Genomic DNA, 15891 nt, shown 5'->3' on the forward strand with positions numbered 1-15891 from the left:
GTGACCCCACTCTCATATTTTATGGTTTACAAAGCACTTTCACGTCTCTTTCTACTTCATGGAGGAGGCAGAGCAGAAATAGTTACTCCCGTTTCCCAAATGGGGCCCTTGGCCACAGAGGCAATGAGCCCCCCACCGGGTGGCGCAGCTCAGAGGGGCGCGGTGGGCTTCGAGTCCGCCCTGCCTGACTCCCAGCCCTGCTCTGTCCCCAGCACCGAGCTGGGGCACAACCAGTTAAGTGCTTCCTCCTCCTGCAAAGAAGCTCAGATGCCAAAGGAATTAGAGACAGCCGCTCGATGGAAGCCAGAACCCTCCCTGGTCTCTGGACCAGCTCCCAGGGAAGAAAGAACAGCTGATATGTGGCCCCAGGGCCCACCCGTGCGCTCAGCTCCTGGCAGAAAGGTCCTCACCGAGGAAGGCCTGAGAAGCCCCCGGGCCCAGAAAGCCCAGAGCGCAGGGCTCCTTAGCCCCGGGGTCAGAACAGGGAGTGTCCAAGGCCGGCTGTGTTGCCACTAACCCTCTCGAACCCTAATTATTCTGCCAGCCAGGTGCTAAGCCTGTTTTGCAGATGGGAAGATCGAGGCTTGGAGAGATGTGTCTTCCCAAACTACCACGTGGGGATCCCTGGGGAAGGCTGGGTGACAGCCTGTGCCTCAGCCCTCATCACCACCATTGGGCAAACCCACCACCCTGAGACCTAGGGAAACACTGCCGGCCTTGCCCGCCATCCCTCCTGACCCCAGCCCAGAGGCAGAGCCCACCAGATGCCCTGTCCCCCACTGGCCAAGTCACTGGGCCCTCTTGCTGTTGGGAGGGAGAGAGGTCAGGTCCCAGCAGCAGTGAAAGCTCTGTTGGCAGAGCCTCCAGCAGGTCAGGGCCTGGGGGGAGGGGGCAGGGCTTGTGAGAATGCCAGGGGGGCAGGTGGGCAGGGATGGGGGAGGCGAGGAGCTGAGCACCAGACCGGCAGAAGAGAGGTCCAGGTCTAAGACACCCAGTCACCAGCCCCAAATCCTCCCTCAGGGGCCTTTTCTCCAGGCAACTCTCCCACCTGCTGACACAGGGCTTGTGGGGCTGAGGGCAGAGCCAGGCTCCAACAGAGCAGGGGAGGCAGGGGCTGGTCCAGGCCTGTGTGGCTGTGTATGTGCGGGCGGGGTCCCTGCCTGAATCCAAGTTCATGAGTCCAGTAAGGGAACCATTCACATTTATTTAGCAAACATAGAGGCCTGAGCCACAAAATAGAAATGTCAATGAACTCAAATTGGTGTGACACCAAGCCCAGCCATCCTCCAGCATTCAGTGCTTCTAGAAGGCTCTGTGAATTGAACCGTGCAACTGGTGCCAGGCTTTGCTCACCCCCTGCCACCCCCCCCCAACAAACCCTGCTCTCCTCGGCCCACCGGTCATCCAAAGCACTTCCTCCCTCCTGTGCCCACTACCCCCCCGCCCCCACTCCAGCCTCCCTCGCAGCCTGCTCTCGACCCCTTCAATACCGTTTGCAGTGTCCTATGACCAACTTAAACCCAAACGCCGCCCCTCTGCACTCCAGGCTCTGTGTGGACGGGCCCTACTCGGAGGTCTGGAGCCTCGCCTAGCGCATCAGTCCGGCCACGGTGGCTTCCTGTGTGTGTGCTTGGACCCCTCTGGCCACCAAGCTGCACACACACTCTCCACCCTGCCCAAATCGCTCCTTCCTCCCCTCCACTAGACACTGCCCACTGACCCCACAGAGCTCACCCAAGGGACACTTCCTCTGACACCCCACCCCGGTGATTCCTACAGCACGCAGTCATGGAATTGTCACCATGCATTTAGCTGGGCCTGCAGAGTCTGTATGAGTTACTGCTGCTGTTGTCACTGTTAATGACATAGTCTCCCTGAAGAGGTGAGAGGAGACTTGGTGGAAGGCTGCCTTTGGCCTGGGTCTTGAAGGTAAGAAGGATTTTAGGACGGGGAGATGGGGCAAGACAGCTGAGTGCATTTCAGGAGATGGAGAAATTACTGAGGCCAGGCCCCGGGTTGAGGGGGCAGGGTGGGGGGGCTGAGTGCAATAATTGTCACAGGAAAAAACACTGAGCACTTTGATATTTAGTATGTGCTATACGCATCCTTCCACTAATGCTCCCAGAACACCTGGAAATGAACCTGGAAGGGGTGCTTGGGGCTGCAGGGTGGAAGGCTCAGAGCCCCATTCATTCATTAAACAAATATTTAATAAGCACTTACAATGTGCTGGGCACTGGAGAATCATGAGCTCTAGGGGGAGACCTAGGGGGAAACCAGTAAGAAATAAACACATAAATGAGATCACTTCAGATGGTGACCAAGGCTCTGAAGAAGAGAAGCTGGACCCTGAGACCCACAGTGACTGGGGAGATCAGGGAAGGCCTATCTTCGGAGGGGACTTGTGAGTTGACACCTCTATGACAATGATAGAAGGTAACCAAGAAACAGAAGGCACTCAGGAAATAATCTGGTGGGCAGCCGGGTGAGGGGAAAGTAAGAGCAAAGGCCGGAGGCTAGCTTCGGGGAAGGCCAGTGTGGCCTCAGGGTTGAGTCAGAGGGGGAGTGACACAGATGGGACTGGAGAGACGGGGTATCGGTCACCAGTAGACCAGGTGAGATTTGGGATTTTATTCCAGGTCATGTGGGAAGCCAGGAAGGGTTTACACAGAACAGTGACATGATCTGACTTACATTTTTTGTGTGTGTTTTATTAACCCTCACCTGAGGATATTGTTTCCATTGAGAGAGAGTGGGAGGGAGGGAGGGGGGGAGAGATTGAGAGAGAGAGAGAGAGAGAAACGCTGACGTGAGAGAGACACATCAGTTGGTTGCCTCCTACACCGACGGGGCCAGGGAGTGAACCCGAAACCCAGGTACTTTGCTTGACTGCGAATCAAACCAGCGACCCTTGGGTGCACAGGCTGACACTCTAAACCCTGAGAACACAGGCCAGGGCTGATTTACATTTTTAAAAGATCACACTCTGGCTCCTCCAGGGAGAACTGACCTCATGGGGGCACTGTGGGTGGAGACCTTAACTTTGGACCTAAACCCCATGCTGAGCCAGAGGCCAGGGAGGCAGCCCCCACACATTCTGCCCCTTAGGCCGGCCATTTGTGTGGCACAGGCCTGGGCCGCTGTGGAACAGGCTGCTCACAGCTGCCCCTTGCCCGACCCATGCTTCTCCATCTCCCACCTCTGGGACTGAAGGATGCGTGCTCTCTAGTGATCACAGTTCCTGGCATTCTGGACCCACCCAGAAAAGACCCAAAAGTGACTTCAAGGAAAGTGAATTACAGCTCACTCAGTGGTTATTTTTCAGCATTTCTACAGGCCCCAAGGGTCTGTGAGGTTCAGAGCATAAACACATTAAAGTGCGTTTGCTCCTTAGATGTTGGATACACTCAGAGCTGAGCAGTTAACAACAGGGCCGGGCTGTGCTCTGCTGGCCACAGTGGCAGGAAGATCCCCTGGGCAGAGCATCCCAGGGCCCGGCTCCAAGTCCTGTCTCTGCCTCTAACTCTGTGCAACCTCGCATAACTTCCAGCACCTCTCTGGGCCTGAGACCCCTTCTCCAGAACACAGGAGGGTGGCGCTGATGTTCCTTACGGCCCTTCCAGATCACAGAGGCACCTTCCCCCGAGTTCACATCTGGGGAAGACAGAGGCAGCTGCCAAGAACCACCCGGCTACCTGTGAGTCCGGGACCTGGGCCGAAGAGACAGCAAGGACCTCACCTGGGCCTCCCCGCCATGGCAGACGCAGAAACATTAAACCTATGTGACTTTCTCCTATTTTCCTTTCCTCTCCTGGTTCTTTCCCTTTCTCAGGCAGCCCCAGGGAAGGGCTGTGACAGAGGAAAGCAGAGGAAGGTAGAGTTCAAAAGCCTAGGCCTTCCAAGGAGTGGAAAGGCCTTTAGGAACCGGTTTTGTGTAAGAGCCAGGTTTCCAGAGCCCCCACCACACCCCCAGACTAGAAAAGGACTCCCGGGGTGGGAGGGAAGTAAAAACCACTGGGGGTGGTCCCTCTGAAACCAGTGGCCTGCCGCCCACTCCAGGAGCAGGGGGTAAGAGGATCTACAAGCAATGATAGGACCCACTAGAAAATATGCTTTATATCCCCACTACGCGCCAGCAATTCTAAACGACGTCAGTGATAAAATACTGTCACCGAATTCAAGGGCTTCGCAGCTCGGGGTGTTCTAGTCAAGAACAAGACACGGCTGCCTGGTAGTAGTTAGGCAGTTCTAGCTACTTGAGCAAGTAAAGGAGGCGACACTCCCATCCAAAGCTGTCTCCTGCAAGGGTGGCTTAGCTGTCGCTTATTTACAGTATTTGGTCAATTACACGTTGATTTCTCTTTGCCGCTGGCTACACTTATGGTTGGGCTCCTGACATGCTCCTCCTGTTTACAGCTGGTTGTCACCGTGGGTCTTTTCTGGGTGGATCCAGATTCCAGGAACTATGATCACTAGAGAGCACGTATCCTTCGGTCCAGAGGCGGGAGGTGGAGGCGCACTGGTCAGGCAAGGACACGGTGAGCAGCCGGCTCCTCAGCGGCCCAGGCCTGTGCCGGACAGATGCGGCCTACGGGGCAGAGGGGTGGGGGCTGCCTCCCCGAGCCTCCGGCTATGCTGTGAAGACACTATGCTATACATTTTAACATCTAGCAAGATAACATTTAGTAAGAACCACCCAGACCTTGAGACCCTTGTCCTAGCTAATAATCCTGCTACCTGAAAAATTCCTTACGTCTAGTCGTAAGCATTTGCTACGGCTACTGTTGAGTTTCCATAATATAGGCGCAGGCTGCAAACGAGCGCATGTTTACTGCTTATCTTTTATTCCATTGTATTCTGCATGGAAGTTATTTCCAAGAACAGTTGGGCTCTCACCGGTTATGCAGGCTCAGATCCTTGAAGCGGCTTCAGATTCACTGCTCGTCTCCAGCTCTCACGTGCCCGCGATCAGACAGAAATGGGAAGCAAAGGGCAAGAGCGCGCGGCTATAAAGAGCGAGAAATCGAACACGAGATGCTTCAATTCTGCCGTACAGGAGAGCACTGGGAGTTTTTATTCGGGTTTAAAATTCCAAAGAGTAAAATGGCGTAATATTTTTGTTTGGAAAGTGAAGACTTTAGTTTGTACGTGAAATATTTTTGAATCATAATATCTTTAAAGTTGAAATGTATTCTTTTTCAATTGGTGATTGTTTTAGAACTAAAGAACAAATCACAAAAATAAACCATTACCTCGGTGGTACAATTTAGTAGTTGCTTAAATTTTACATTTTGCAGATATTTCTTATCATAAAAATTCACTTATAGGTAAATTTTAATTGGATAATTATTCTCATAAAATACTAACATAAATATTTCCAAGGAATCAAAATTCATTAGGTAAATATACAGACTACCGAATAAATTGTATTTTAATGTGTGAATATTTGTGTGTGCTCTAATATTTATGTTTTTATTGGCATGATTTTATACATCTGCATGTGTATGTGTATATTTCAATAAAGGAAAATGACCTTGAATAAATAAATAAATGAAAATTAATCACTGTCTGCATTTCCTTTCTGGCCTTAATTCTTCATTTCATTCCACAGTTATTACTGAAAATAATTTTTGTTGTGTGGAGCAGGGAAGTGTTAAAAAATGGTCCTCTCCAGCCCAGCCAGCATGGCTCAGCGGTTGAGCATCGACCTAGGATCCAGGGGATCACGGTTCGATTCCCAATCTGGGCACATGCCTGGGGTGCGGGCTCAATCCCCAGTCTGGGATGAGCAGGAGGCAGCGGATCAATGACTCTCTCATCATTGATGTTTTCTATCTCTCCCTCTCCCTTTTTCTCTCTGAAATCAATAAAGACATATTTTTTTTTAAATGGTCCTCTCTAGCCCTGGCCAGGAGCTTAGTTCGTTAGAGCGTCATCCTGATATGCCAGAGTTGTGGGTTTGATCACCAGTCAGGGCACATACAAGAATCAACCAATGAATGCAAAAGTAAGTAGAACAACACACCTCTCTTCGCCCCCCGCCCCCTCCTTCTCTCTTTCTAAAATCAATCAATCAATAAAATTTTAAATGGTCCTCTTCAGGCGTCAAATCTGCCAGGTAAGCCACTAGAGAGACCAAACCTCAGTGAGGTGACAGAGCCCTCAGATGGGGTTGAAGAATCTTGGGGCAGAATGTGACATGGTACTCAGAGGGGACAGGGTAGGCAGTTGGGTGGGGGACGCAGGGCCAGGGGCTCATCAGGCTCCTCGGGACCTCAGACTAAGAGTTAGAAGGAGCCTGGGTCACCTGCATAAGACATGGTGCATAAGACACCTGCAGCCCTGCAGAGCCACTCGGCAGGCCAGCAGGGGAGCTGGGCCCTGACCCATGTCTGCTGACCAGGTGGGCTCATGTCCCCATCACAGCCAAGAGCAGGGCCGTACAACCCACCCTGAGGAGCTGGGGCAGAGGGTCCCAGCAGTGCCCTGCCAAGTCCACAGTGAGAGCAAGTGCAGGGTGGGGACGGCGGGAGAGGGCAGACAGGAGGACAGGACCTGGGTGACTCACCGCAGAACAAAGAACCTGCGGAGTTAGGCAATAAAGCGAGCAAGCTTCCTGGAAAAGGGCAAGAAGTAAATCGTGTCAGGTGCTGCCAACCCCCAAATCTACTGCCCAAATCCCCAGAGCCAGCCTGCAAAGTGGAGGGGAACCAGTTTCCACCCTGCAGAACAGGGCCTCCCATCAACTTAACTGGTCCTACCCCTCGGAGGGAGCTAATCCCAGAGCTAAGGACCTGCTGGTTCTGCCGGTGTCCCGGGTCTCCTGAAGGCATTTCCCCACCCCCCAGCCCCACCCCACCCTCCTACCCCTCAAGTTGTAGCTCATCCATCAGATGGTCTGGGGAGCCAAGAAAGTGCTCAGATCCTCAGCAGGTCGACAGGGCGCACCCTCACCCCTCCCTGAAACCCCAGAAACAGCAGAAGGCAGGTCACCTGTGCCTGGAGTGGGTGGTGACAGATGGGCTTCGGCTTGGGAAAGTCAGTGGCAATGGAGAGAGGCAGCAGGTCTAAACCAGGCGTAGGTGGCTCTCCCAAGGCAGGAACCCCCAGCGTAGGTCACTGTGCGGTTTATAAGGGCAGAAAACCAGAACCAATACAGGTGCCCATCACTAAGGGACTGGTGACCTAAATTATATTACATCCCTCAAAGGGAGATTCTGTAGCATGAAAAAAAAATCAAGTGTAGTTATTCAGTGTCAAAGTTTTGAAAGCTTATCTGAGACATAATATTAAGTGGGAGAAGCAAGGTCTAGAGCTGTGTGGACAGAGAATGACACCACCGTGGGCCGCTTAGTGCACAGTTGACACTCACCTACCCGCCTGCTCTCTACCTCTCTCTGATCTGCTCTGTGCCCCAGGAGGCCGACCTCTAAGGACCACAAAACTGGGGCTCCCTTGCTGGCTAAAAGCCAGCTGGTTAGGCCAATGGAAGGCTCCGGCTATAGACCAGGGGATGGAGCAAGAGGGGAGTGGGCTACTCTCCCTGTCCCTCCCTGCCTGTTCTGGTGGCCGCTGTGCTCTGCTGTGGCCACAGCTGCAGTTACGGGGACCAGGATGTGAGGCCCTCTGTGTTTTGATGTTTCCACCCCAAAGCATATCAAACACGTCAAAATACAGGCACTCACAAATAAGTATCACTTTGGCTATAAACTTTTTTTTGGCTATAAACTTTTGAAGAGGCTTGTATAAATTTAATAATTCTGATACTAGGAATAGATGACACATTTGGTTCCCATGATTGAAATTTTATTGCGTCTCTCTATAACTACAGCACTGTTGAACTGAGTTGCAATAAGCTAGCTGAAATAATGTTACTTACATAAATACTCATTCACTACAACTTCGAGGTTTTCTTTTTGTATTCTGGAGCCAACAGATACATGACGAATTTGTAGGCCCTCCAAAAGCTCACAGGCTTTAGACATCATGGCCAAGGGGCAAAATGCTGGACCATACAGAAGTTGCAGAGCCCTCCTGGCAGGGGGCGGGGGGGGGGGTGTCAATGCAGGGGACAGGCCTGGGGTTAAGGATTTGAGGGGCAGGTGTTAGAGCCTAAGCAGCTCTGCACCCCGAGCCTTGACTAACACTTTTGGCCAAAGTCTCTGCTCGGGGGCTGCTTCCTGAGAGAACACAGAGCCAAAAGCTCAGGTAGAGGGAGGAGGGCCTACTGTACAGTTTGCCCCAGGAGCTGACCAGTGAGCCTGTGGCCTGGCCAGTCCCTCCCCAACAGCCCAGCCAGATGGATAGGGTCAGAATGGTCCACCCACAGCATCCAACCTGTTTTCTGGGCCATGCTGGGACTTGCAGCAAGCCCGATGCCAGCACAAGCTGCACCCCAGCTTCCTGCTTGTTAGGATAGCCAAGCACTGAGCCCAGGGGGCGAACATCTGGTCTGAGTCAATACCTCTGGCAGCATAGGCTGGGGCCGCTGCTGGTGGGGCCCTTTCACTCCCACTGCTACCAGGCCTCTGTGTGGGGTCCAGGCAGGCTCCCTAGGGGCACTGAACATAGATCAGCCTGGCACCACATGTGCACCCACACATACCAAATGCATGAGAGGGGTCAGCAAACCTTACAGTCCAACCCCTACAGGCCAAACCCCCGTCAGGGCTTCCAGATCCCCCAGGACCCTCCCACCCTCAACAAGGCACACCCTCTAAGCTGGAGCCCGGGGAAGGCTGGGCCCAGAGCCGGCTCCCTGGCCACTCCCCCGCTGTAGCCAGGACCTGCCCTTACAGCTCCAGCAGCCTGGATCTGCGCTCACCCAGACCCAGCCAGCACAGAGGCTGCTGCTGGTTGGAGGGGCCCTGCAGGAGCCGAGCCAGTCCACTGCCATCCCCCAGACAGTTCGTCATTGCACAGTGACCAGGCTACTGCCCGCATGCAGCCAGTAACCGTGGCTCCCAGTCCTTGCCATGTGCTAAGGCCAACTCGAGCTTTCGGGCCTGGAGCTCCCAGTGTGTGGGGTTAAGGATTTGAGGAGCAGGCTAACATTTTTGGCCAAACTGGCCCACAGGCAAGTCAGAGAAGCCTGCACCTCCCAGGCAGGGAGAGAAAGGCCACCGCCACCAACGGGGGCTCTCCCAGGGGCGGGATGGGAGAGCCCGTCTTGGCACATTTGGGTGTGGCTGTCCAGGTCCCACAGAGAACTGGGACAAATCCCCAGCCTCAAACTCGGAATCTGACTGCTCTAGGAGCCTCACGTAAGTGGAATCGCACAGCACTTGTCCCCTGTGACGGGCTTACTTCCCTTAGCACAGTGTCCTCAGGCTCATCCATGTTCTAGCAGGTGTCAGGCCGCTTCTGTCTCTTTAAATTTTGTTTTGAATCGATAATATATTTACACAATTGCAAATTCAAAGGGCACCGAAGTGCTCACAGTGGCATCTCCTTCCCTCCGTGTCCCTTCCGGGTGTCCTTTTGGAAACAGCCAGTATCACCCGCTTCCAGAGGCGCTTTCTGCAGATACAGGCAATTACGCGTGTGGATCCTTTCTGCCCCTTTTTATTGCTTCTCACTCTGTTCTGCCTCGTTCTGTTCTGTTTTGCCTTTCTCTGTCGCCTGCCCTGGCCATGATTTCATTATCAGTTCCAAAGATCTTCCTCCCTGGTTTTTCAGCTACAGGGTGTTCATTGTGTGGACGCACAGTGATTTACTGGACAAGTCTTCATGGGTGGCAAGTTTGGTGTTTTGTTTTTTGAAAGTAACACTCGAGCTTTTATTCCCTTATTACAACCGCATAGCACGAGTGGCTGGTGTAGAACCTGCCAAGTTAAAACACCGTGCAGTGGGCACATAGCATAAGGGAGCAGGGGCCTGGGTGAGAGCGATCCTGACGACAGCCACGGGTCGGAGGAGGCTTCGTCCCTCCCCAGCCCAGCCCTCCCCTCCCAAGTCTTCTCAGTCAGGAAACAGCACCCCAGGCGTCCCCAGGCACCCAGCCGCCCCACCAGAAACCTTCAGGCTCATCCTGACACCTCCCTTTCCCCTACCCGCCTTCTTCTACGCGATATCCTGTCCATGTGCCTCTCAGGTCCTCACCCCACTGCCATCAGCTGGTCCCAACCCCACCATGTCTTCTGCTGAGCTGCTCTGTCACTCCACCCACCCCACCTCAGACGGCCCAGAGTCCTCACGGTCATCTTATCAAGAGGGAAATCAGACCTGTCACTCCCAATCAGAGCCTTACACCACGTTCACAGCAGCATGACTCACACCACCTAAACCTGGACAAGTACCCACTGACATGAATAGATAAGCAAAATGTGGCCTATACATACAATGGGACCTTACCCAGCCTTAGAAGGAAAGGAATTCTGCAGTATCTACACGGATGGGCCTGGAGGACATTAGGCTCAGTAAAATAAACCAGTCACAGGAAGACCAGTACTGCATGATTCACGCACGCGAGGCCCCAGAGCAATCGAAGTCATAGAGGCGGAAAGTAGAGTGGCTGGCGGTTGCCAGGGGCTGGGGGAGGAGCCCCTGGAGTTAGTGTTTAATGGGGACAAAGTTTCAGTTTTATAGGATGGAAAGAGTTACATGATGGCTGTAAAACAATGTGAGCTTCCTCTGGCTCTGTCCATAAAGGCCTCAGCGGAGGTCCTCTGAGATCTGGCCCACTGGTCCTGTGCGTGGGGTACACACGTGCTGGGCGTCCCCTCCACAGGCCTCAGCATCGCCTGGCCTGCTCCGAGAGGACCAGCCGGCCCTGAGACCCCCTGGACCAGGTCGCACTCTACACTCAGCACACACCCCGGAGTTAGTTTGCTCGCCTGTCTCCCCGCCAGAGGAAGCGCCACAGCAGCGGGGAGCTGGGCCCACTTCATCCGTCGCTGCAGCCGGGTCGTGGGCGGCTGCTGTCAGGAAAGCAGCTGCTGCGATGGAGCCCGGGGTGCGCGATGATTATTAGGGACCCGAGACTGAAGGGAAGGGGGCGGAAGGCAGCGGGCTGGGCAGCAGGGAAGGCTGGCCTGCGAGGGGCCTGGCAAAGGGTCCGCCTCTGAGCTGTCCTGCCCGCCCAGGGAGTGTCCCTCTCGCTCAGTCACCAAAGGTGAGCAGCCCGGGAAGGGTGTGCCCTTGAGAAACACAGCTCCCTGTCGCTGGGCAGACCCCAAAGTCACGGGCACCGGGCAGCTCCCTGCTGCCAAATGGCAGGCAAAGGCCGGGGCACTGGGGTCTCCTAAATCACTCTTGAGTTTCATCCCGCCAAAGAGTTTCAAGAAGGCGAGTGACACAACCAGTGGGCTTTGGAGAGATGTCTCTGCTGGTCTTTCTGAGGGTGGCTGAAGGGGCCAGCAAGGAGGTGGGGGCCATTTAAGAGGCGACTGTGCCCAGGCGGGGCTGGAGAGGGGAGGGGGAGGGAGCAGCCAGGGGACGGGAGACCGGAGGAGAGAGGGGGCTACGGCCAAAGCCTGGCACCAGCAGCACGTCAGTGCGTCAGAGAAAAATAAAGGTCTAAAGAACCGGGAGGAAAACCGAAAAGAACTGAGCCGTGGGAACACAGGAGAGAAAACAGTTCGAGAAGGAAATGTCAAGAGGGTCAAGGCCACAAAGAGGTCAAGCGAGATAAGGGCCGAAGGTGCCCTGGATTTGGCCACCAGGAGGGCAGGCCCCGAGCAGCTTCGGTGGGCGCAGCCCAGCCCGGGGGGTGCACTCTGCAGCCTGACGCCTCGCCTCTCGGGCTCCTGATGGGAGTCTGTCTGGAGAAGTCCTCCATCCGTCACCAGGCTTCGGTTCAGGAGCTCCCTGAGTCTGACCACAACGATGCCCTCACCATGCGACACTCAGGCTGGAGGTCCAGCCGTCTGCCTTGGAGCAGTGGGCGTCCCCAGGCCCAGTCTTGTCACTGCCACTTGAGAGAGCTGTGAGCCTCAGTTTCTCCTCGGGTGGCGGGCCCAGGGGGGCTCTATAGTTGCTTCTGTTGGTCCAACTGCCCCTGTGCTCAGGTTCAAAGAGAGTGGCACAGGCGGCCAGGTCCCCACACCCTCCGACTCAGGTCCCCTTGCTGCCCCCACACAGGATTCTGGGCTCTTCCCCCCACCATCACCAAGTGGCTCATTGTGTGAGCTCGGTTTCAGTGGGGACAGAAACTGTGCCAAGAAAAGAGAATATTTACTTTTCCCACCGAGTCAATACCCAAATAAATATCATGGGCCCCTAAGTGGAGCCCAAGCCCTGTCCCCCCTCCCCCCCCCTTCGGAGGAGGGATATAAGAAAGCACCCGATGGTCACACAAGACCACAGTCCAGTGACAGGGCCAGAGCCTCCCTCACCAGCCTTCCGCCACCATGAAGGCTGCTTGCCCCCTCGCCCTGGCCACCCTGGCTCTCTGCTGCAGCCCTGGTGAGTACCCAGAGCCCCTCGCCCCCAAGCTGGGCTCAGGAACCCTCCCTGCCGCCCAGGAGAGGGGCAGCTGTCTGCGCCCTCTGCTCAGCTGCTGGGAGGCCTGGGACTGCTGAGGCCAAGCCAGGAAGCTGGCTCTGGTGACCAGCCCATCTGAAAACTTGGGAAGAGCCCCGAGGCTATGAGGAAACCTGAAAAGTATCTAATCTTCCACATCCAACACCCTCAGAGTTCCAGGGAATGGACTAGACGGGAGGGAAGGAGGGAAGTGAGGTAATGAGCTCCCCAAAGCCCAATCTTGGATGGACCCCAAGATGCCTAGAGATCTTGGTGCAGCCTCCAGGTTTGAGGTCTCCACCCAACCCTGGCAGCCACGGGAGCTGGAAGGAGCTGCAGAGCCTCAGGTGTCCAAAAGAAACCCAGGCTAAGGCAAGATCTCCCATTCCTGGCAGAGGAATATTCTAGAAAGGGATCTTCCCTTTAGGAAACTACCAGCCCAGAGTGGAGTTTTCTAAACAGTTTTGTCCTTTGAAGAAGGGATTAGGAATCTGAATAGTTGCAGATGTCACTGATCGGAAAGGGGGGAGAGAGAGAAGGGAGAAAAGTGGATCACACCTCCCTCCAAACCCTTCATCTCTTTTGGGAATTGGTCACCTAACTGTTTTTTACTCTGTATCAGCCATTCTACTCCTTTCAATAAACAATAAAAAAATATATTTTTGAACACACTCCAATTAATTGACTTTGAAAGTTTCATAATACCCATGGTGATAAGTTTTATGACCCTGAAGAATAGTGGGGGAGTTAAAAAACCAAAACTAAGAGGCAGCTATTGTGTAGATATTTGTTTTTAAGGAAAAATAACATTTAGGACTAAAATGTATATTAATTAGGAGGTCTCAGTGCTGTGTACAGAGGGGGTGGCTCAGCCACATAGCACTGAAATATGTTAAGGGGTGGGTCTGGGATGCGTTTGTGTCCCACATCTAATAATAACGACAACATCTAACATTTATTCAGTGCTCACCATGTGCCCGTGCCTGTTCTGAGCCCCTTTCACACACTATCTCGCTTCATTCTTACAACAACCCTGCAAAGCAGGGATGTTATCCCCATTTCACAGACCAGAAAACTGAGCTACGGTCACCTGCCTGAGAACATAGTTGCAAAGCAGGGATCTAAGTTCTGGAGAGCTCTGGTTTGGACTGGCCACGTTGGGGCTCTCCCCGTGTCCCGGGGGGCAGGGACCTGGAAAGGGAGCAGGGCCTGGGAGCACACCGGGTGAGGCACAGGCACAAGAAGAGTGTCTGTGGGTGAGCGCCCCACAGGGCCCAGCGCTCACGGTGCACGCTCGGGGGTACAGGCCTTCTTTCTGCCAGAGCCTGACTCTGCCATGTGCCCCAGTGAGGAGTGGCTCAGACTCTCATTAACCATTGGTAAGAGACACGTTTTGCTAAAACAACAACTGGAAACCCTCAATGGTCTCTTCCCAACCCCCCAATACACACACACACTGCATCAAAAATCAGATCAGCAGCTTTTGCGATCGATAGTCTGCCTAGAGCCCTAAGAGAAAGAACAAGTGGCATTTTGCCCCCACCCCAACCCAGGAAGGTGCAAGGGAGGCTCGGGCAAGCCGCAGAAGTGGGCTGCAGCCCAGGAAGCTGCCACACAGCACCAAAGAGCTTGGAGCACCACCAGCTCTCACATGCTGTGTCCTCGATGAAAAGGCTGCTATCTCTTGCTGACAGGCCCGGCGTCTGCAGCTGGGAGAGACTCAGCTGAGGAGCTGCCACCATGGGAAAGTGCTGAGATCTGCTTTGACTTTATCATTAAAACCTTCTTCATGAGCACGCTTTCCAGTTATGAGACCTCAGTAGAGGTTTTCAGCCCTGATGAGGACATGAAAGATGTGGCGATCAAGATAAAGGGACTGGTGGACACCCTGCCCCAGCAGGACAGGGACAACATCAGGAGGGCCATGGTACGAGCTTCCTTTGCCCGAGCTGCTTGGTGGTGGGTCCCCAAGTCCCTCGGCAGCACTGTGGGCCCAGTTTTGGACCCTTTCCTAACCCAGAGAGGAGGGTCACAATGCAGGTGTCCCCTGCGGAGGGGGTTGGGTGTGGGGGGCAGGCACAGCCATTTCCCCTTCCCTTACCAGGCTGCTGAGAAACAACCCAAGCCCTTAGGAGCTTAGCTCCTCCCACAGCAATTGAGCCTCTTAATTGACACCAAAGTTTCTGTGTATTGGGGTCTTGGCCTAATGCTGAGGTTCATTCACTATTATACTAAGGGTTTTGGGGTTTTTGTTTCTTTGTTTTAGGACAAAATAATTAAAAAGCCCACTCTGTGCTTAGGATTTACAAGCTGAAGATCTCCAACCACTGCAGCTCCTGCCGCTCCCGGCGCTTCCTTCACCCCATCCCCATCAGCCTGGCCTGCCTGGCCCCCCTCCATAAAGTACAAGCATCTCACCTTTGTGCCCAGCCTCTTTTTTATTTACCTGCTGGAGGAAATGCGAGCCAGAGAAAAAACAAAGGCAGTAGGCATGCAAATACATGGAGCCCACTTCCAGTGGGCCTCACTTCTGGTCCACCCACCAGGCTGGGCACAGGCCACAGGAACAGCCTCCAGCACACCTGGCCATGTACCAGGGCCCTGCTCAGACTTGACCTGCAGAGAAAGGGGGGTCCATATGGGGTGGCAGCTTACCCGGAGCCGACCCAAGGCTGACCCTCCAACCCCCAACCATCTAGTGATGAGATTAACTGTTCTGTTTCCTGCAGTCCCCTTGGGATTCAGCTCTTAGGTAGAAAGAAATATATTTAAGGTGACTATGCTACCCAAACATGCCTGAGAGCAAAGATGGAGCTTTCCAGAGCGTTCCGCTTCCCAAAGACAAAGGGTGCACATTTTGACAGAGCACTGGGGGACCTGTTAGGGCTGGGTGGCCCTGTGTCAGATTCCCCCAGAGCACACGTAGCACATGACAATGGCCCTCGCCTCTGGAAGGAAGCAGATTCCTGTAAAACTCAGGAAGCAAAGGCTGGAGGAAGAAATGGACTTGATGCCTTGATTAGGGACCCAGGGTCTTGGGAATGACTTTGAGGCGTGACAGACCCTAAGGGGAGTCCCCAGAGATGCTGGGTTAATTTTCTTTACTCATTTTATAATTGCTACATGAAATCATTTGTCAAACTATTTTCTAAAGGGGGTAGAAACCGAAGAAAAAAACAAAAAATTTTTCATTTTCTAGACCCTTTATCTGTCACCACTATTAAGGATATCCTGTTTCCAGGCTTAATTTGCAGAGGCCTCTCAGTCAAACCATACATTCATATTAGTCTTGCCTATGGCCGTCTCTGCCAAGAAGAGGCTGGGAAGGGGAGGGGTGTCATGGCCAGACTGCTCAGCACCTGGTTGCTGCTGATCACCGGGCAGTGCTCTGGCTCTAACCCTGCGCCCCTCTAACTTGCCCCCTTCCCT

At 53.9% G+C, this 15891-nt stretch overlaps 1 protein-coding gene across 1 annotated transcript; it reads left to right on the forward strand.

Moving 5' to 3' along the window:
* Positions 1 to 12350: 12350 nt before the first annotated feature.
* SCGB1A1 (secretoglobin family 1A member 1) lies at positions 12351 to 14776 on the forward strand. Its single transcript, XM_016220520.2, has 3 exons — positions 12351 to 12405; positions 14157 to 14389; positions 14729 to 14776. Exons 1-3 carry the CDS (start codon positions 12351 to 12353, stop codon positions 14774 to 14776), a joined length of 336 nt encoding a protein of 111 aa, XP_016076006.2.
* Positions 14777 to 15891: the final 1115 nt, after the last annotated feature.

The sequence above is a fragment of the Miniopterus natalensis genome, chromosome 11, assembly GCF_054644295.1.
Source record: "Miniopterus natalensis isolate mMinNat1 chromosome 11, mMinNat1.hap1, whole genome shotgun sequence".
Lineage (NCBI taxonomy): Eukaryota > Metazoa > Chordata > Mammalia > Chiroptera > Miniopteridae > Miniopterus > Miniopterus natalensis.